The sequence below is a fragment of the Strix uralensis genome, chromosome 8 (genome assembly GCF_047716275.1).
Source record: "Strix uralensis isolate ZFMK-TIS-50842 chromosome 8, bStrUra1, whole genome shotgun sequence".
NCBI classification, from domain to species: Eukaryota; Metazoa; Chordata; class Aves; order Strigiformes; family Strigidae; genus Strix; species Strix uralensis.
Genome location: NC_133979.1, coordinates 19,257,036 through 19,277,481, shown reverse-complemented (window position 1 = coordinate 19,277,481; position 20,446 = coordinate 19,257,036). Strand labels below are relative to the sequence as shown.

Genomic DNA, 20,446 nt, shown 5'->3' with positions numbered 1-20,446 from the left:
CTTGTTGAGGTAAAAGCAAGTATTTTCAATGCTTTATTAAAATACTTTTTACTGGTAACACTTATTGATAGGAAAAAAGTATATTTGCTTTATTTTTCTCTCTGATGCTATTTCTCAGTTTCTGTTATATTGTATGTGGTGTTTTTACTTAGGTATGTTCTCGAGAGCAAGGTCTCACGCAGGCCCTTTAGAGTGGTGTCTTGTGGTTGGAAGAAGTCTCTTGGACTGGTGTTTTAGCGGCATCTCCCGTGAGCAGGGGCCCTCTCCCTGGTCATCTGTGGAGGACCCCAGGCTGTAAGGCTGCTGGTTGTCACTGGACTGACCCATGTGGTCACTTGCGGTGATTGCACTTTTCCTGCTGTCATTTGCAAGAGCAATAGCTTTACTGAAGTAAAAAAAAACATGTTGGGGACCTATCTATAACCTATTTCAGTTGTTGCTTACTTGTTTTCTAAGAGTTTACTCTTTGTGTACTTGACAATATGCAAAATCTGCTCTAAAGCATGTCTGTGTTTTGGCAGTGTTGGAATTATTTATTTTTTTAAAAAAAGCTTTTATTAGAATCCTTACAAATGAAAATTTCTGTATGGTTTTGTCTAGGAGCCCCTGTTCTTCACTGTAGAAGGACAATGGCAAAGGAGCTCATTACGGGATGGGCCCTGTCCCGCGCAGGCGGTGTCTCCGCTGTCGGTGTCACCTGGCGGCTCCCGGCCCACGTGCCCGAGGAACGCTGCTGAGGCGGGGCCGCCGCCGCTCCCGCACACCGTGCGGTGCCGTGCAGCTTCCAGCGTGCAGAGGGCGTCCGGGGAGCCCTGGGCAGACGCTCCGTCTGCACCAAAAGAGCCTCTTAACGGAGCGGGCGCAACGCACCCCGGGCCGGGGCGATGCGGCAGCGCCGGGGGCGCGGGGGGCAGCTGCGTTAGCGGCACGGCGGGGGCTCGGCTTACGGCTGGGGGAGGCCGCCGCCACAGCAGCCCGCGGGGAGCTGCAGGAAGGGAGCAGAGAAGCGACCGGCGCCGTTGTGGGGGCAGCTGGCCCGCCCGCCTGTCCGCCTTAGCAGCCCCGAGCCCGGAGCCCCCCCCGTGAACCGGGGGAGCCGCGGCCGCCACCCGAGAGCAGCGCCGCCGGCGGGCCCTGCCCGCGGCTACCCGCAACGCCGCCGGGCCCGTTACCGGCGGCCACCCGCCGCGGCAGAGCCGCCGCCCGCCCCTCTCCCGCGGCGGGCAGAGGCGGCGGCGGGGCGCGGGGCTGCCCCTCGCGGCGGCGGTGGCGGCGGCTGCGCGCGGAGTGCGCCTGCGCGCGGCGCGGGCAGGGACGTGGCCCGGCTGCCGGGGCCGGCGGAGCGCGGCGAGCCGCCGGGGGGAGGGGGCAGCTCCGCGGGAGGCCGGCGGCGGGGGACGCCGATGCTCGCACCTCCCTGCCGCGGGCAACGCTTCCAAGGTGAGGCGCGGCTGGGCCCGCGCCACCCCCCCTCCCGCCGCTGAGGGGCCGGGGGCGGTGCGCGGCCGGGCCTAGGCGGGGTGCGGCGACCCCGGCCGCGCTGGCCCGGCCCGGCCTGGCCCCTCCCGTCGGGCCGCGGCGGGACCGGGCGTCGCCACCCTGCGGGCTCCGCCAGCCGCCCCCGCCCAGCGCCCGCGGCCCGGGGCCCTCCTGTCGCGGTGAGCGGCGGAGCGGGCGGCGGGCCGCTGCGGGGCAGGGACAGCCCGCTCTCCGCCGGCGGGGCGGGGGCGACGGGCGGCCGCGGGGCGCGGCCCTGCCGCCGGCTCGGGGGCTGCGGGGCCGCCGTGCCCCAGCCCCTTCGTGCCCCGGGCTGCGGCGGCGGCTCCGGCTCGGCTGCCGCGGGGACGCGCGGGGGTAGTTGGCGGCTCCGCGATGGAAGTGTCCCGTGGTGCCGGCTGAGGACGCGGCGGGGGGGTCTCCTGCCCTCGGCGGGTCTGGCTGCAGGGGGTGACTTCTCCCTTGGTTCCGTGGACGTAACGTTGAACCGGGAGCCCGCGGCTCTTTCATTCTTAGAGGTAATTTTCAAATGCCGCCTTGGAGATCTCCCTTGCTAGCACCTCCTGCTGCATCTGCATGAACGCGATTATATAATAGGGGTAAAAAGTCGATATTGGTGTCCTGGCTGCTCGTTATGTATTCCAGCTTTAATTCCTAGTGTCGTTTTTCTGTAGTTCCGTACAATTCCTGCTAATTCTCAGCGTTGCTAATCAGAGCACTTTTATAGCAAACGTGAAGTTGGCATACAATTTTGAATTTCCAGCATGAGCTAGCACTAACACTGACTGTATCAAAACATACTGTTTCACATCAGCCTGGGACAGTTTTTATTTTTTTTTCAAAGATCACGTACAAAAGATATAGGAAGGAGGCAGATTCATATAGAGAACTGACAATATCCATTATGTTTTATTTATCTCTGAAAGTATTTGTCAAAAAATTTAAAACTTTTTTCTATTTTTTTTAAATTCGCTTTGCTTAATGTGCATAAACAAGAAAGCAACTGGATCTTGTTTGTTTTGCTGGTAGATAATATTAAAAAGTGTTCTGCATAAATGTGCCTGTTTATTTCCCTTCCTTGCTTTTAATATGCAGTTTCTGCTTCGATCATGATTGTACAGCTCTGTATTTACACTTTAAAAGATTTAAGGCTTATTTCTAAATATGTAGATATGAATTAATTTTCAAGTAAGGATTATGAGAGGAAAGGGAGACAGCTAGTGAAAAAAAGGGGCATGATCAGGAGGAAAGCATTTGGTATTATGAATCAGCATTGCCTGAATTTGATAAACTGGGTTGAGAGCAGCTTTAGTGACTGTCACTGAATGTCCGGCCCAACAGCACCTCTGAGGGAGCAGATGTTTGGAGAAGAAAGCTTTGACAGAGCAGCCCTACTTCCTCCCCATATCTCTTCCTTGCCTCCTGCCAGCTGAGGCCTAGGGACTTCCCGAGCTACAGCTTGGTGGCTTGGATTTTTTTGTTTTGTTTTGTTTTTCATTGCTCTCCATATGTTTGTCTTCTGTGGACTTGTTTGATTGATTTTGAACAAGTAAGCAGGAGATGGCTGGAGAGTGGAATGGCTGAAATGGGGTTCATGGAAAGGAAGAGATGGGAGAAAAGCCTGTCAAAGTTTACAAGAAGAGAAGGGGTGGGGGAAGTGATGTGCCTAAACAGTTACAGTCAGTTTGTTCTCTGGGTAGGATTGCTAATAAATGGAGAAGTAATAAAAATTGAAAGAAAAGTCTTTTGTCAGTGAATTTTGGAAAACAAATTTGTTTATCTTGTTAATTCAAGACTCTAATATCGATTTAGATAGGGGAAAACAGCTAAGTTGGGCTATGCATACTTAATATTATGTTTGTATTTTCTTACTCTTCCTGGTTTGTTTGTTTTCTTAACTTGCAGAAAAAACATATACATTTCTAATGCTTATGGAAGAGACATAGTAGAATTTAATATTTTAGTTTAATTTTTAATTTAATATTTAGTCAAATGCACAGTTCTAAAGAAAAATATTTTTTGGTAGTCTGAGAAGAGGAACAATAAAGAAAACAAATCCTGACTTTATGAATGTTGTTTTCTCAAACAACGTATTTGCCTTGATTATGTACTCTTAATTCACTTTTTTCCAAGACCCAATTAAAATAGTTATTTAAAAAATAAAAAGGCAAATAGTAAATATTGTAGGAGTATGTAATTTTGAGTTGTTAGATATATTCTCTGAAGCTCTTCAATATACATCACTTAAGTTTGTAGAAAGCAAGCTGAGTTAAAGACTTGTGTCTTTCATATTCGTAGTGACCAACATCATCTGTTGGTTAAGTTTTTGACTCCGTTAAATTGGGAATACTGCCTTCCTTTCATTGTAGTCTTGTCTGCATAAGTGTTATGTGCATAGTTGTAGCACATCCCTTCCTTCTCCAGCAAGTGATTGGAATAAATGGGTGGTGGGTTAGTGATAGTGCAGGGGCTCTTGTCTTGCTTTGCTCATTTTATACACATTTGTGATGTGTTTTGTTGTATGATTGTCCACAGAAACTGTATTCTCACAAGGCAGCAGCAGAAGTGATTTAGTGAATTGTAGCTTTTCCTTAATTACTCTCAATGTTGTTTAACTTCCTGTGAACTGTGGAAACTATTCAGTTAGCCATGAAGTGGTGTTTTGGGGAGGGCCTAGAAGTGTTGAGCCAGCTGCAGGATTCAGGCAATGAAGAATGGGATCTCCTTTTTGGTCATGCTGACAGGGATCGTGCTGTGGTCTTCGTGTTATTTCAGGCTGTGTAGCTGTCAACTTTGTTTGCTAACTCTAACAGTAATCCTTCTGAGTCCCAGTGAGGCAGCTATTATAGATTTGGGGTTGAAGTACAATACTAAGGTTGGGCTTTATTCTGGACAAAAAGTAAGGTGGTGTGAGAGAATGGCTGCGGGCACTTAACCTTTTTGTGTTAGTTTTCAACTTGGGAAGCAGCCAAAAGCAACCACCAAGTATCTTTATTTTCTTTTGTTGGAACAAATTTTACTTGTCTCCAATGGGGTTGTTACCAAAATCTGACATCTTGTCTGATCTGTATTGTTTTTACTTCCACAGTTTAATCCTTTAAAAAAAAAATCCCCAAACTTAATGTTTTGGTGAGAAGTGGTTATAATGTGTTTTGCTACATGGTAAGCTATTGAACTTCTCAAACTTCTTATGCCCTATTGTGATGACCAAGTTTTAGTGATTCTTAGCATTAAATACCCATTTGATGACATCATAACATGTTCTTGTTCCTTTTTTTTAATTAAAAAAAGTATAATTGTGATGATACAGAATTCTGACTTGTCAATATCTTATACTGTATTAACTACTTTTTTTTTTCTTTGGTTTCATCAGACTGGCAGATGGAGCCAGTCTTTTAGTAGTGGATTGTTGTCGCCACAGGTTGACGGAGCACTTCTATGAGGATGTTAGAAGAACTTACTGTTATTTTTCTTATAGAAGGGTAAAACTATCAAATATCACTTAAAACGGGTGTCAAAAACTAGTAGCTAGCCCAAACCTAACATTTTGGATATGCACCATTCACATCACTATATAGAGTATAGAAGTTAGTTTTACGTCTCTCACTTTTCAGGTGTTCTTCTTGATTTATAGAGTTCAAACAGTGAACTACTTTCAGGCATAGTAAAAAGAAATCCCAACTTCTGTGCTCTCTGAAACAGCAGAGCTAAACCCCAATATTCATTAAGCAAAGTAATTCCTCCCCCACCCTGGAATGCATTAGTGGTGGAACTTTATGGGTTTGGCTGTAGATTCAGTAGGTATCTCTCAGCCCCTTGGTGATCAGTCTTTCTAAAGACAAAGTTACAAAGGCAAGTTAAAATTCCGTAATAAGACACTTACAGACCATGATAGAATGGGGTTGAGATTTTTACATAATCTTTTTGGTGTCAGACTGGCACTAAAAATCATCCATGATTCATTGATCTTCCTTGCATTTTTCCACTAGTAGGCCTTTTAGAAGAGTAAATAGGCCCTTATTTCCAAATGAAAGTGTAAAAGTTAATGGTCAACTAATCAAAAGATAACTGGTTTCATTTGATGAGTAGATACATCATTTCTCTGAAGAGCCATCTTTTTCTTTAGTCAATAACTGAGGAAAATTAGTTTTCTCTAAGCGCTGTGCTCAGAAGAGGCTGCAGGAGCACTGTTCCAGACTTCAGTAGTATGGAGGAGGAATCCTTCTATAGCCACAAAAATATGCTTGCTTCAAGTTACACTGTAAGCGCTTCTGAAGACAAGTTGTGGATATACGAAGTAAATTGGTGGGCAAAATTAAATATTACTGTAAGACCAGAGATGTTGGCATGGATTGTGTAAAGGAACTGACTGCTGATGTATGCATCTGGGTTTAAATCTGCTTGTTTACTGGGTAGCTCAGACAACTTTCCTATGTGGAAATTACTAAATTGGTTACACTTCTCACTTCTAAAACTTTCACGTTTTATTTCTTGTTGTCTGGCAATAGCTGTAGGTTGCAATGAATTTGTGGCTCACAACTAAAGCCGGTTACCAGTCAGTCATTTAGAAACTGCTTTACTCCTTTGAATTTGAGTGTATTTGATAGAAAGTTGACCTTTTAGCTGATCATTTAAAGGAAGGAAGAGTAAAATCCTGGAGGTGGGGTCTCATCAACCTTTGTCACCTGATTTGTTTAAAATTCTAGGAAGTAATTCTTAAAGATTCAAGTGCTATCATACTCCATAAGGCCATGCTTACGTTCCTTGGTTTCTTCATCAAGTCTTGTTTCATACATCCCTTTGGAAAGGGAACCATGCACAACTTGATAAACAGGAGATGAGCATTTTGGTTCTAGCCTGTAGATTATGGCATAAATTTATCTAATCTCTATAAACAAGGAGAATAACGCTTAGAAAATACTGGGGCTGCCAGTATATAAAAATGAATGTTGCAAGGAATGGTATGTTTTCATGTTGTCAGATACTGGATCCTTTTAAACTTCCCAATTTAACTCCTTGCAAATTTTGTCTACTTTTTAAATGAAGGGTTGTGTTAAAAACATTGATTTCAGTTAAGGTTCAGTGAACATTTAAAAATACGACTTAGTGGTTTCTCACTTCTAAAATATGGACCTAAGGCTTTTAGTACATTTAACTGCCTTTATATACATTTGTTTGTTATTTTTGCCCTAATGTAGTTTAGATGCTAGTCCTGGCTCCTTTCCAGGAGGAAGTTGGCTAAAAGCAACATTAAGGAAGCTAGACTTTGGGGAATGAGTAGGAAAGTAAAATTGTAGAAAGGAGTTTTAATGATAAACATATGTGTCCTTCAGTGTCTGTTCCTTTTTTGTAAATGCCTGATGATACTTACTTGAACTCCAGTGAAATGACTGAGTTGCATTTTATTGAAAAGAAAAAAAAAATCTTCCAATCTAGTGCATAAACAAACTGACTTTGCAGGAGTTGTTCTTTATTTTAGCTGATTAATCTGTTTCTTCCTTGTGTTTTGTTAGCCAAGGGGGTGGTCCTTCAAGTATATGTGCGTGTAACTTGGCATGCTGAACCTCAAATACAAAGATGTTTTCCAAACCGAGGTCTAAGGGAACAAAGAAACAAAGGAAGTTTCCTGGTAGAGGTTTTTACTGTAGTCCTTCAGAATTTTCTCTTGCAGCTCTGAGGAGCTCTCAGCCATCTTTGGTACAAAAGCACTAGGTCTAATTCTTTTCCCCTTGAAAAAAGGTCTCGATGGTTTCCTGAAGGTTGTTACATTCCTATGTAACTTGAAACTTGTTTGGTAAAGGACCATTTTTAGATGGACAAGAGATAGCGTGCAAAAGCACCATGGTTTGTCTTCTCAGCTAGCGTACTGGGGTAACGCTTGACAGATTGTAAACAACGCTGGACTTCAGAGGAAATCAAAAACCTGCAATTGTTCTCGGAAATAAATAGATTTCAGTGCAATTTGGTCAGTGATTGAAATGTTATTCATATGGTTTTGAGCAATGATTTCAACCTTTAGTGGATCCCTACAACATTTCTAATGAAGTGTCTCCTTAAAACACCTGATGCATTAGATTGTGATGTTGTGTATGTGAACTTGCAGCTTCAAGTTTCTTCTTTCGGATGTTTTGGGACCATCAAAACCCTAACATGTTAAGAGTCTGAAGACAACTTGCAAAGAATGCTACTACAGAAAGCTTTCCGACAGCTAAAGATTTACGCAATATAAAATGTTAGACTGCTTTATTCTTTACATCAGAAAGAGTTGGAGAGCTAGTGAATATCAAGTGAAATGGAAGCTGGTGAATGCTAGTGATGATATTCCTGACTATGGTTAGGTGATATTACAAGAAAAATCAGGATTATGAGAGTGAATCAGGACTTCTTCCTAAGACTTCAGCAGAAATCAGTTATATGAATTTGTACAGTAAAAGATATAGATAAAGCTTATAGTGAAACTGTGTTTGAGCCCTAAATTAGGATTTTAGCTTGTCAGGAAGCATGATAACAGGCTGACTCACCAGCTACCTCTCCCGCATATGTCATTGACTGAGTCAGTTTAATTTATTCTTCAGCTATTAGAGTGCTACTAACTTTTTTGAAGCAAGCAGGAGGCTGGGTCCGTGGAATGCTATAGAACTGGCTTGAAAACCACATATACAATTTCAGCCCAAATTATGTGAGACTTTAATATTATATGTAGAATATATGAGGGTTACTTTCTGTGTTCTGGAAGTTCCCATTTCTTTCTCTTTTCAGGAAGAGGAGAAAGAGTAGAGAGCATATAATATATACAGTAGTGTCTGTCTAAGGCTTGCAGTTATTTTTGCTTTGTCATATGACAAGAATAGTTGTGACAGTATTTTGGGTAATCAGGATACCTGTAACTTTAATACAGATTTTCCCTAGGGAAATGCAGAATATAGGTATTAAGCTAATTCAATGTGTACAGTGAAATATCTTTTTTTAAAGAAATCTATACAGATATCTTTTTTTTGAAAAACAAATACTGTTTCTGGCAAATGCAAAAATATGGAGTGGTAATATTTTTGGGTTTACTGTAAGGTGCTGCACAATACCTTGGGATTCTCAGGGAAGGGGATTTATATAATTGTATGTAGTGTGGGTTGCTGTGGTCTACCCTTACTTGAAATATTTCATATGCTGCTCCACTGCAATATTGCTTTGAGTAACTCAAAAATCTAAACACAGTATTGTACTTCCTCTTGGTAATAAAGCGCTGTAATCAGCTAAATAAAGATATTAAACGTAAAGTGGAGATACTGAATTGTATGTATTTTAATTGGCATATATAAACTGCACATCATGTGTATCTGTGTATAATATCAGTACAAACATTTATTACCTTTGCAGTAGCTTAAAGTACGTAGCAGACAGGTCTGTGCCTTGTGTGATGACTGACCAGATGGCTGAGAATTGCTGGTAGTTCTGTTTTGCTCACTGGAAACTGCAGCAGAGTAGAAAGTCTTTAGTAGTTAAGTCTTGTCCCCCTCACCCTTTTAAAGATCAGTATTTTCAAACTCAAGGGCACACTTTTATTTAGGAGGTATTTACATGGTCTTAGGCAGATGCAAACAAACTCTTCCTGTGCTTTTGGTCTGTTGGCAAACAGTGTGGCTGTTTATATGGCTTGGAGCCTGAATGAATATACCTGGTTTGGAGCTCTGCTGGGTCCTCCTGCCAAGGGTAAAGGTGGCAGACCCCTGCCTGCTGGTCTCCAGACCTGGCCGTCTTCAATGGAAAGTGTTAGTGTCCCTGGGAGAGGGCCAGGAGCAGCACTGGTGTTCAAAGTCTGATTAATTGGCAGGTTCTTGAGTGAGACCCCTCTGGGGGAAAAGCACGTTTTTAAAATGGGTTGACTCTGGTTTTGATCACACATTAATAATTGCTTGATCATCCTGATGGTGCTCTCGATTTGGTATGTTTCCCGGGCGATGTAGGTTACCTTTTATACTCTTCAAATGTAACTTGAATTTCGGCATCTGAAAAAGGCTGGGAATAAAAAGGAAACCAATTCTCTTTGCATAGTTGAAAAACTGGCTGAGGTGAGCTGAGCAAAGAATACTGTTAACTGGGGGCTTCCAGCCTGGGCTGCTTAAATGAAGGGATGGAGATCTTGTGTGAATCTGGTAGTACTGGGCTTCACGGAGCCAAGTCTGGACTTGGGCTGGCCACGTAGCTGCTGCCTGCCATGCATGGTGTAGCACAGGAGGGCACCAGATAGAGCAGCTTTACAGGTGTGAGCGCTTCAGCGGTAAGGTAAGGCTGAACAGAGTGGGAATAGCGTAGGTGTATATGGTTAGTGAGAGCATGATGGTGAAAGTCCTGTCTCATGTGCAGTTAGATTTATCGCTGTGACCTAGCTGAGATTTTGGGATGGACCCCATGGTGTATTTGGCTGCCCCTGTTACTGCTACAAACAGCTGAGCATGTGACCGATCTCTTTTCACAATAATGAGGAGTAGCAAAGGGAAGGACGCTTCATAACTGAAGTGCAGAGCATCGTTGTTGTAGCCAAAAGGGAGACACTGCTGCAGGCCTGCAGAAATATTACTGGTTAAATAATAACCAGTTTTTAAAAGAAATTTGTTTAGGAAAGCCTTGAGGAGACTGTCCAAAAATACAAAGAAAAAATTAAAGGTTTACCGCTACTGGCTTTCTTGAGTCTTTCCAGAATGCTGTGTTAAGCAAAATCACATCTCTAAAGCAGGGAGGTGTTAAACCAAATGCTCATACAGATTTTCCTGTTTCCTGGAGTCGGTGATACCCAGTGAAAGTATCTGCCATCATTCATACTAGGTTTATTCTCACTGGTATAACTAAAGGCAAAAGGACTAGTGTCAACAACTTGATAGCTCTGTGGTTTTTAATTGTGGGAGCCCCAGTTTCTCTGAAGGGGCTAGAGTAAAATGTTTAGCTCTTTTCTTTGTGCTGTCAGAGGAAGAGGTACGTATCTCTTGAGAGTTAGTAGGATTAATTTCTATACTACATGTGTGTAACGTCATAGTGGTGGGAGTCAGTGGGGTTCACTTCTGTACTCTGTGTATCTATTGTCTTGTTGTGGGGATACTCAGCAGAAAGGTGGGAAGTAGCAGTGGTCTGTGGTTTAGTGATGACTACAACTACCCTGTTAGATGGAACAGTGTACATAGCTGAAAAGCTTCTGACATGTAGCAGGGATTTTCATCCTGTATAAATAAGGGCAAGAGTAGAAGCACTGTGCGCATGTTGATAGGAATTACTGGTGCATTGCTCTTAGAAAGGTTTTCTCATTTTTAAATTTCAGTGACCTGTTTTCTGGAAGGCCTTAATTCACTTGTCAAAGAATAACTCAATGAAATCTTCTGTCACTGAATATAAATTTTGCAGTTAACATAGGTGAAGTGATGAAATTTGAAAATCCTGTTACTCTATCCTATTTAGGGAAATGGGTAACAAACTGATCGCTAAATGCCTTCATGTCTAGGTCCAGGAGTCTTCACTGATGCTGACAATTTGAGAGCTGGCTTTAGATTTTTTTTGGAAACCCTGGAAAAGCCTGGCAAAAGGGATGTAGGCTTGAGCAGTTAGCTATTAGATTAGAATTTTTTTTCCTTAATTTTTTTCTTAATTTAGCTTGGCCCTGGGTGACTGCCGTAGCTGTTTTTCCTCAAACAAATTCTTCATGTGTTTTTGATGCAAACTGCACTGTGAGCCTTTTGATCTTCAAACATTTGCTTTTGCAGCTGTGCATTTTGCTTGCTATATGTGTTAATGCTTTCAGATGGTTGACTAGGAATAGTTTTTGGGTACTAATTCTCTGAATACATTCTAATGAAACTCTGAGCTGCTTTTAGAAACACTAGTATTGTTAGACACATTGTTCTGATTTAACTGCTGTCTTGCACGGTTTTCATGACCGTACTTTTTCTTTCTTCACATAATTGGTTTCTACAAACATTTTCATTAATTTTTTAATGCCTAGTGATGTGTTCGTGAATAAATGTTTGTCAGATTCTTGATTTCTGTCCCCACCCCACCCACTGCTTCAGCTATCTTAACGTGGAGTATGAGCCTTATCATGCATAAGCCAGACTCAGCTTGGACGTATTTTTTTCACCTTAAGTCTTCCTAGTTACTTTACTTTGTAAAGAGATAAAAATTGATTGTATACTTGCTCTTCCAGTTTCTGTCACGTAGGGTATTACTCAGTCACTGCTTTTCTAATATTTACATGTAAGATTCTTAGAATGGGTGACTCTTAAAACCTGCTGTCTATGGCAGTCATGTTTGCTGTGTTGTTGGCCCTTTTTCTGCCAGCATTTATTTTTGCAACAGTTACATTGTCATATTTTAAGCAATTTAAAGCCTCTGAGAAAGTAACCAGTCTTAAGTGAGATGTATGAGTTACCTTTATCATAATGCTATTTTATTCAAAGTGAAACAGCATTAATTAACCTTTCATAGCAACAGAGAATAAAGGATATTGACTGACTGAAATATTAATGCATGTATTAAACTTAAGATTTTGAAACCTAGCAATTTTTATTCCTTTCTTGTATAAAAGATGGTGTCAAATACTAGTATGGGAAGTGATTTTTCAAAGATTATCTTTAAAAGATCATGTGTGTTGTGTTTTTTTAAAAAAACATATTGATATGCTTGAGCTTTCCTGTCCAGCAGTGACATAAGAAGCAGCTGGAACCTTTCTAATGCTTCTGTTGGGACCTTATTATTCCCACTTGTGGTTTGTATGCCTGCATCTGAAGATTTCTAGCAAAATCTGTTACCGTTTCTGGAATGAACGTTAAGCATATGTCCTTTGCAGACCTCTAGGAGAGCTCTTAAGCATCTTGTTGCTGATGGAGAGGAAGTGGGGAGATGTGAGTACCACTGTTTGTCTTTGGCCTGTAGTGTTCCTCTTGTTTTCTGAAGGCAATCAGCATGTCTTCCTTTTGATATGATGTGAAAATAAAATACTGCTGGATTTGATTCACAAAAAAGTTCATTGTAGCATTATATCTAAATAAAAGCTTCTGCTTTAGCAACCATTCAGTCTATATACTGTGCTTCAGATAAATTCGCAGTGTGCTGAGATGGAGTTACTTTTTCCAGTTGAAATTCTGCTTTAATTAGTTTCTATTAGAGGATCTTGGGAAAGGATTTTTTCCCTGTAGCTTAGTGTCTTTTGTGTCTTAGCAATTATTGTATAGGCTGTACTGCAGAATTGTTTGTGACAATCCTTGAGCAATGCAGTGTTTTGAGGAAGTCAGCAAAGGTAGAAATAAATAGTTGCCAGCAGCACCACTTCAAAGGAAGTTCCTCTTCAACCTTGGTTTTGAAACGTTTTAGCCTTTTGTTAGGCAGCTAGCTCCTCCTTTTAGGTGCATCTAGATTTTCTCGAAGTGGGGCTGGGGAAGATTTAACTCTGTCATGAATCATTGTAGGTTAAAGCCTCTTATGTTTTCAGTTGCTGAAGGAAGCTCTAGTGAGGGGTTCATTAGAAAATACCTCCAGGGGCTGCTAGTCTGTCTTCTCTAGTGATCAGTGAATCTGTTAAGTTGCATTACCCCATTACACTGGTCAAGAAGTAGCAGCAGATTATGATCAGCCCCAGTCAGCCTCCTCATTCCTGGTCCCGCAGTTTCCCGGACTGTCTGACAGAGTTCCCTTCTGCTCTAGTAGCACCTCTCACTGTTCCTCCAGGACCAGTCTCAAACCCCAGGCTTGTCCAGGCGCTGGCAGTGGGATCAGAGCTAAAGGACGCTTGCTGTAGGGGCGACCTGAAGAGAAAATGAGGAAGGAGAAGAGCTGGCAGCATGAGGCCTTATTATAGATGTTCAGGAGCTGGTTTAGATTCATGGGCATAAATTCTTTGTGACTGTTTTCTGTGCACTGGCAGATGCTAAAGGATCTTTTGCTTTGGTGTAGATTCGAAATGTGGTGCCCCTGCTCCTCTGTCCTGCCACTGTAGGGATTAATGAAGGTGATCTGGAGTGTTTGCACTGATATACTTGTACTGTTCCACTGTCCATCAGTAAAGTAGTTGACTGTTTCTATACCTCTTTTTCTACAGTATCTATGCCATTATTAGTTTAAGATGTTTTAAAATAAGCTTTTATTTCTATTTATTTTTGTAATGGGAAGTCTGAGCTGGTCCTGGATCCTGTGGTATTTCTGTACTGCAGAAATGAGCTCTGTGACTATACGTCAGGAATTCCTGAGTCTTTCTTTGTGGATTAGCAGCATACTTACATGTTACTTCTTCTATAGTATTGTATTGCTGTTGATGCTTGGGTTGCTTCTGAGAGTCTTGGGTGTTGTGGAGAAATAATCTCAGTATCACTTCATGCACATGGTATACTTTTTCCATTGTTCAGTGCAGCAGGTCTACTGAAAAAAGGTATTAAAAAAAGACAACTATTGCATCCTCTTCTTTTTGTCATCACAGGTGGCGACAGACAAGGTGGCAGGAAAGCTGAGCTCTACTCTCTCATGGGTGAAGAACACTGTATCGCACACCGTCAGTCAAATGGCCAGTCAGGTGGCAAGTCCATCTGCCTCATTACACACTACATCCTCCTCTACCACTCTATCTACACCCGCGTTATCACCATCCTCACCAACTCAGCTGAGTCCAGACGACTTAGAATTACTCGCTAAACTTGAGGAACAGAACAGGTGAATGGAAAACTTTTTGGTCTTCAAAGTATAGTAATGAGACTAAAATAGGTTTACTGCAATTTCAGCATAGAGGCTGTTAAAGAGGGGTTAGGTAAAACTTCATGGCACAACATTTCAATTTCAAGGCTCTAAGGTTTATGCACTTGTGTTCTTGTGCTGTGTTTTCACAAGTTCTGGTTTTGTGGAACTCTAAAATGTGTTTTTATCTTCTGGTTTTACAGGAGTGTTTATAGCTGCCTCTAATCCTAAGAAATTACACTGGACCCATGTGACCTTCAGAATTCAGTTTAAACTACAGTATCTCGGGGATGAGACTTTCATATAACCTTCTCACCTTCTTAGATCAAAACTATAATTTCTATTAGCTTTTGAAATCTTATAGATCTCTAAATTCTATTTTCTCTATTTTTTCCCTTTTTACCCAGGTCTTGCTTTTCACTATATAGCCCGCTATGTTTAGAGACAGAACAGTGTTCAGCCATCTTCCTGCTGTTACACTAATGGTGGCAGATGCATAATATCTTAATTTCATGAAAAGGAAATTCCTAATCAGTCCTTTATGTTCATCCTGGCTTTTTTTTTTTTTGATAGTAAGCAACCGTCTTCTTGGCAGGCTTTCCATAAGTGTATATTTATCTATACCATCTATAGTTCAAGATGCAACTTTCAGTTGGATCAGTTACTCTTGACGTGCACAGTAATTGCAAATTGGCAATCTTACTGATTGCTCACTAAGATGAAATTGGACTGTATGCTGAATTTCCAGAACCCATATGTACTTGCAGTTCTGAGGACTTTTAAGTCATCAAAATTTGGTTATATTTGACAAGTATCTTCCAGTAGTTCGTGAGAGGTTGACTGTAAAGGAGGACTTGAGCTCCAGATAGGTTTTAGATGTAGCACATAACTGCAGGGCTTTGATACCTCCTGATGCTATCCTTTGTGCTGTAGTGAAGTGCGGAGTTTGATAGTTTAGCTCAAAGTAGCTTCTGTTCCAGCTTCTGCTGGCGTGCTGGACTTTGCACCGAGGCAGTTGAGGGACTGCCTTTTTGTTCTTTAACTCTGCTGACTCAGTTATAAGGGTAGTAACTTTCAGTAGAGAAGAGTACTGGGAGGAGGAGGGGCTAATGCCACTGTGTCACCTGGCATGTCTTCTCTCATGTTCGTATTCTGCAGCCTAATAGCAACACAGCTTACAGGGATTTTGTTATCTCTGTCTGGTTCTTGACCGAGAATGGAAGGCAGCTTCTAGAACCACCTCATCCTCTTCTCCTTGTGATTTATGAGATCGTCTCTCCTTCAAAGATGAACTATATGTAATTTTTGATATGCAAATGAAAATTTATCTAAAGAAGAAGAAAATTAAACAGTAATTTTAAGAAAGCTAATTTGCATTTAATCTGAGGCATTCTGCTCTGTTCACAACTAAGTGATTAACTTATTTGAGAAGCAGGGTTCTTTGGACCCCTTATCTGTGTTGGAGCGTAATGTCTTTACATGAGAGTCATCTCATTAAGCCCTGCAGTTAGACTAGCTTGCTTGTTGAAAGAAGAATGGGAGTTTGGGATTGCTAGGCTTTCTTTTTCAAGTCAGCTTTCTTCATTTAGTAAATAAGCTAGCAAGTGTTGTCTGGTTTTACTTAATTTTAGCCAGACCTGTTGTTCAATCCCACATTAGTCTTGTGTGTGAATTCTAGTTAGAGGCTATCCTATCAAGCATATCTTTTCTTGTGAGATACTACACTTTAATACAGAAATTTGGTGCTCTTATGCTGGGTGCACTATAGTTTTGGAACAGTTTGAATCTGCATTTTAGCACAGTGGCACTTTGTTGACGAGGAATTGCACTCTGAACACAGGGAACTATTCTTGTTTCTGCGTGCTGGAAGAATTGCTGGTGATGGCTATTTTTAAAGGTTTCCTTTTCATTGTTGGCTTCTATGTCAATAAGGATAATATGAATTAAACAGCTAGAAAGAACTCAAATTGTATCAAACTATGCCTTGTAGCATTCTGTAATCCAATTATACTGAAAGTCCCCTCAGAATAATGAGGTAGCTGGGTCCAGAGTCCTGGTGGAGCTGTTTGGCCTTAGTAAATCATTTATAAATTTTAAGTGAAAGAAAACAGTGACTAAATGCCACAGAACTCGCTACTTACTGTAAAAAGAACTTCCCATTTTCAAATCTGAGGACAATGAGTTTATCCAGGTAAGGTCAAATTACTGAAACTTAGCATAAATTCTGTAGAAAGCTGTAAAAACTGAGAGTGACTAGTTAGAACCTTGTTTTTTGTAATCATAATGTTTATTCTGTGCTTGTTTTTTCTCTGTGATCACTTAGAATTTGATCTTTAGGCACTGTCTCAGATTGAGAGGAGGAGTTCCAAACTGTAAATTTTTGTTATAGATCAGCATAGGCCAGGTTTCTAAATGTTAAAAATGGATTTTTCATTTTTTCCTCAAAACAAGATTTTCTGCATTCCAGTAATATATACTAAATTTATAATTGGTCTTGAAAAAGCTTGATTTTTTTTTTTTTCCCCCAAAGGCATTACTATTTAATCCTTTTCCAGATAAAATACCACTGCAGAGACTGTACTTGTTGTTTTCATGAACTAAATTACATTTCTCCCTAACTTCCATAAACACCAGTAGATTGAAGCTGGGAACAGGGAAAGCTAGTATAAATATCTCTATAGTAGCAGAGAGCTTAAAAATTGTAGGTATGCTGAGATTTGTGTCCAATCTCAGGTACAATATAACTCAGGTTATAATTTATTAAATATCGAAAACCTAACCTGGCCTTGCCAAAATGCTGGGAGAGGTGTTAGCTTTTGTGCAGGTGCATTGAGAAATTACTCAACCAGATCACTCTGATTTACAGATGTTGGAATTCTTGGAAGTTAAATCGCAAATGAAACTCTTGATATAGCAAAAGACTTTATCAAGTTAGTCTGATTTCTTGCTCTTACCTAACATGTGGTCTGAAAAATTTCCCCCTGCTTATGGGGCTCAATATTGGTTGAAGCTAAACAAAACACACCTTTTTGTCCAGAATCTCAGCTCCTTGCAAAACTGATGGCCATAGCAACCAGCTAACAGGGAAATCTCTTCAGGAACTTGTCCTGCACTTGGCAAACCTTGCTGCCTGATAACCCCAGTAATTCTCGTGTCTTTTACGAGGCTAATTTTTTGTCTTTTCTTTAAAATTACTGTCTCTTTTGCAGTACTTTGCCATTTGACACTATCACTGAATATATTTAACTTCCTTATGTTCTCTTTGTCTGTCTGATGCACAACAGCTGTGGGTTTTTTGTTGCTAGTAAAATCAAAGACCTCTTGCTGGTACTTATGTCTCAAAACAAAATTTGTGCATGTTCCCTGTAGGGCTATTAATCTCCAGGTGATGAATGTGTAGAGTTGGACTTGCAATGCTTCTGTACTTTCTCTAATTTGATATCTTTATGTATTAAGATCTAGTTCATGAGACTGAAAAATGCTTATATTAAAATCTCACTTCTTGTAGTGTTGTTGATGCATGGTGTGACATTTTTATCTGTTTTTTTAAAATGCTGTTATGTGAGCTGTTCTTCTGTCTGCAGAATTACTTGAGATCTCAAGAAGAAACAGTAACATTGACCAGTTCTTCTTATCGAATTTAGTACAAATGTATGTTGGAAAAACTGTTCCACTGAACATTTGGGTGGTTTCTTTGTAAAGAGGTTGGGCGAATTGACTTCAAAACAAACAATTAATAGTGTGGTCCTGTGATTAGAAGAACTTGAATTTGGGTTTTGTGTGCTTTCTTTGCAGACTCTTGGAAACAGATAGCAAATCCTTGCGATCAGTAAATGGGTCAAGAAGAAATAGTGGATCTTCTCTTGTATCTAGTTCATCAGCTTCTAGCAATCTCAGCCATCTTGAAGAAGACTCATGGATCCTGTGGGGGAGGATTGTGAATGAGTGGGAAGATGTACGGAAAAAGAAAGAAAAGCAAGTTAAGGTAGTAGTTGGACACTATTTTTTTTAGGGTATATTTCTAATGTGATGTAAGTGATACTGTTTTACCTTCCTGTTGGTCTTTTTTTTAAAAAAAATAAATATGTAAGAGAAGCTTCCAGCTGAATCTATTCCATCCCTAAGCCTTAGTACTTCCTATGTGATTGTTACCAGACTTTGGTAACAGTTTTGCCCAGCAAAAGTATCTTATTGAAAACTAGGTGCGTTTACTATATCTTGAATACTAAAGCTTTCAGTCTACCTCTAATGAGAGATTCCCATGAATATAGGGAAGATTTGCTTCATGTTTCCAAAATGGAATTACTTAAAACCCACTTAAGGGCATCTGAGAGCTGGATGCTGTCATTATTTTCCCATTGAGCAGCTGTCTTTTTAAAGTGTTCTTGTTGGAAGAACTAATAATTCTACTGTACGAGGCTCTGATGAGTTTAGGTTTTTGTGCATGCCAAGTGTGTTGACCCCAGGGATGACCTCAAGCAGAAGAACACATAGTTTCTAAATTCTGAGTGGATTGGACAAACTTTGACCAGTATGTGTCCAGTCTGGGTTAGTTGTGGGCATGGACAGAAGTGGAATTCAATTACACTTTAAATTCAACTAAAAAGCATCTAGGGCATTTGAATGTATCCATGTTTCAGAGGCAGCAAGTACAGCAGCGTGGGATTTTTTTGTTCGTAGGAAAGTCTGTTCTGCTTTGGTTCTTTATTGGCTCTAGTCTGTAGTTTTATGTGCAGAATACAAATTTCAAGGCCTTTTGAGCAGTTTGAAATGTGTGTGTGTGAATAGATTGTGGGAAGGCAGAACAATGGGCTAAAGTAAAGTATCTTTTATGTGAAGCAGTTGTGAAGAGAGAACATGATTTGAGAGAGGAAACAAGGGAAGAAAATGAATTCAAGACTTCCTGCTTGCATAGGGAAAACAGTTTCTGGAAAGGTGTTCCCCAGAGGCCACGAAAAGAAGGCCACGTGAACCTGGCAAGAGAAAGGAGAAGTGAGATGGTAATAAGTAGATCTGGTTGGATAGAATTAATTTGAACTGCCTGCATTTGAACATTTTGAAGTGTCACAAGTATCACTCGTTTTTACAGTGGGCCAAGTATAATTTGGGGAGCATTTGACTAAATTTTAGTAAATATTTAATTATATTGCTAGTGAGTTTTCCTTTGCTGGTTAAATAATTCTCAATAATGTTTTTGTTTTGTTTGTGGAAAGTCAGCCTAAACTGTGTCATTCTGTACTTACGATGGAATACCAGAACATCCTTACGTATTTCCTGATTGCGCCAGTAGGTATGACTTCAGCGGAATAGGTATCTTTTTGTCTTGGCTGTAAAAGCTGGTCTTAAGTTATTGGATATCTGGCAAGTTTTTTAAGTTTTAGGCATAGATGCATGTACCTTCCTGCATAGGCGATGTGTTCCATCCTTGTGTCTCTTGATCCACTTCAGAACTTGCTTCCTGTTTATGGAGGGATTCTGAAGGAGGACAAGTCCTGCTTTTCCGTGTGCATAATACCATGTAGAATAGCATCATTTTAGTCCTGCTTAGTAGGTGTGTTTTTCTGCTTTCCTTTAGGATTGATGGAGGTATTAACCCTGTTACTCTGTCAAGCAGGTGCACGGTCACTTAAAGCAAGAAACCACTTGCTAATGCTTAGTTATTAGTAGCCCTTGAGGCTTCAGATGACTGATCTACGATCTGATAGTGTGTTGTTGACAAATGATAGCTAGAGACAGATGTGGAAAGCTCATGCATTAGGGTTGTTGTCTTGGAGTTGGAAATTTTTTTAGGAAATAACACAGTAGACGGGACAAATAGTTGGATTGGCATTATTAGGATGGTTCTGAAGAAGGCTGGAGATCTTAGGGATGTTAGAAAATTGAGGTCAGTGATGCAAAACTCCTGCAAGTAGAGTTCAAGCTTAACAAAAACAAAACTTGAAAGCAAGAGTCTTATCTTTAAAAGTTATCACTGTTGCATTAACTAATGTTTGAAGAAGTAGAAGAAATGTTTGGAACAAACAGGAAAAAGAGAAAGCTGTGCAGAATAAGAGATTACTCTGGCTTCAGAATAAATACTAGTGAAAGAAACTATACTTGAGACTGAATACTTGATAACAGTTCTTAAAGTACAAAAAATTATGAAAGGAGCCCTCTTGTCTTGAAGAGACAATCTTCTAGGTCAGACTGATTCTAGTTGCAGAAAGTACCACTAAGACAGTCTGTAAACTTCCTGAATCATACTTTT

General features: G+C 40.9%; 1 protein-coding gene across 12 annotated transcripts in view; it reads left to right on the top strand.

The window, feature by feature from the left end:
• The first annotated feature begins 1,313 nt into the window (after window positions 1–1,313).
• EVI5 (ecotropic viral integration site 5) overlaps window positions 1,314–20,446 on the top strand; it is an 85,774-nt gene continuing 66,641 nt past the window's right edge. For 8 of the 12 annotated variants that reach the window (XR_012629869.1, XM_074876504.1, XM_074876506.1 and 5 more), the window contains exons 1-4: window positions 1,927–2,015; window positions 12,326–12,380; window positions 13,949–14,178; window positions 17,995–18,184. Coding sequence is in view for 11 of the 12 variants with exons in the window: in XM_074876504.1 (XP_074732605.1) it covers window positions 12,360–12,380; window positions 13,949–14,178; window positions 17,995–18,184 (441 nt within the window). In the remaining variant the exon portion in view is untranslated. Of the gene's footprint in view, window positions 1,441–1,794; window positions 2,016–12,325; window positions 12,381–13,948; window positions 14,179–14,402; window positions 16,391–17,994; window positions 18,185–20,446 lie in introns of those variants that run through there. The other 4 variants (XM_074876503.1, XM_074876505.1, XM_074876513.1 and 1 more) reach the window with 4 other exon arrangements.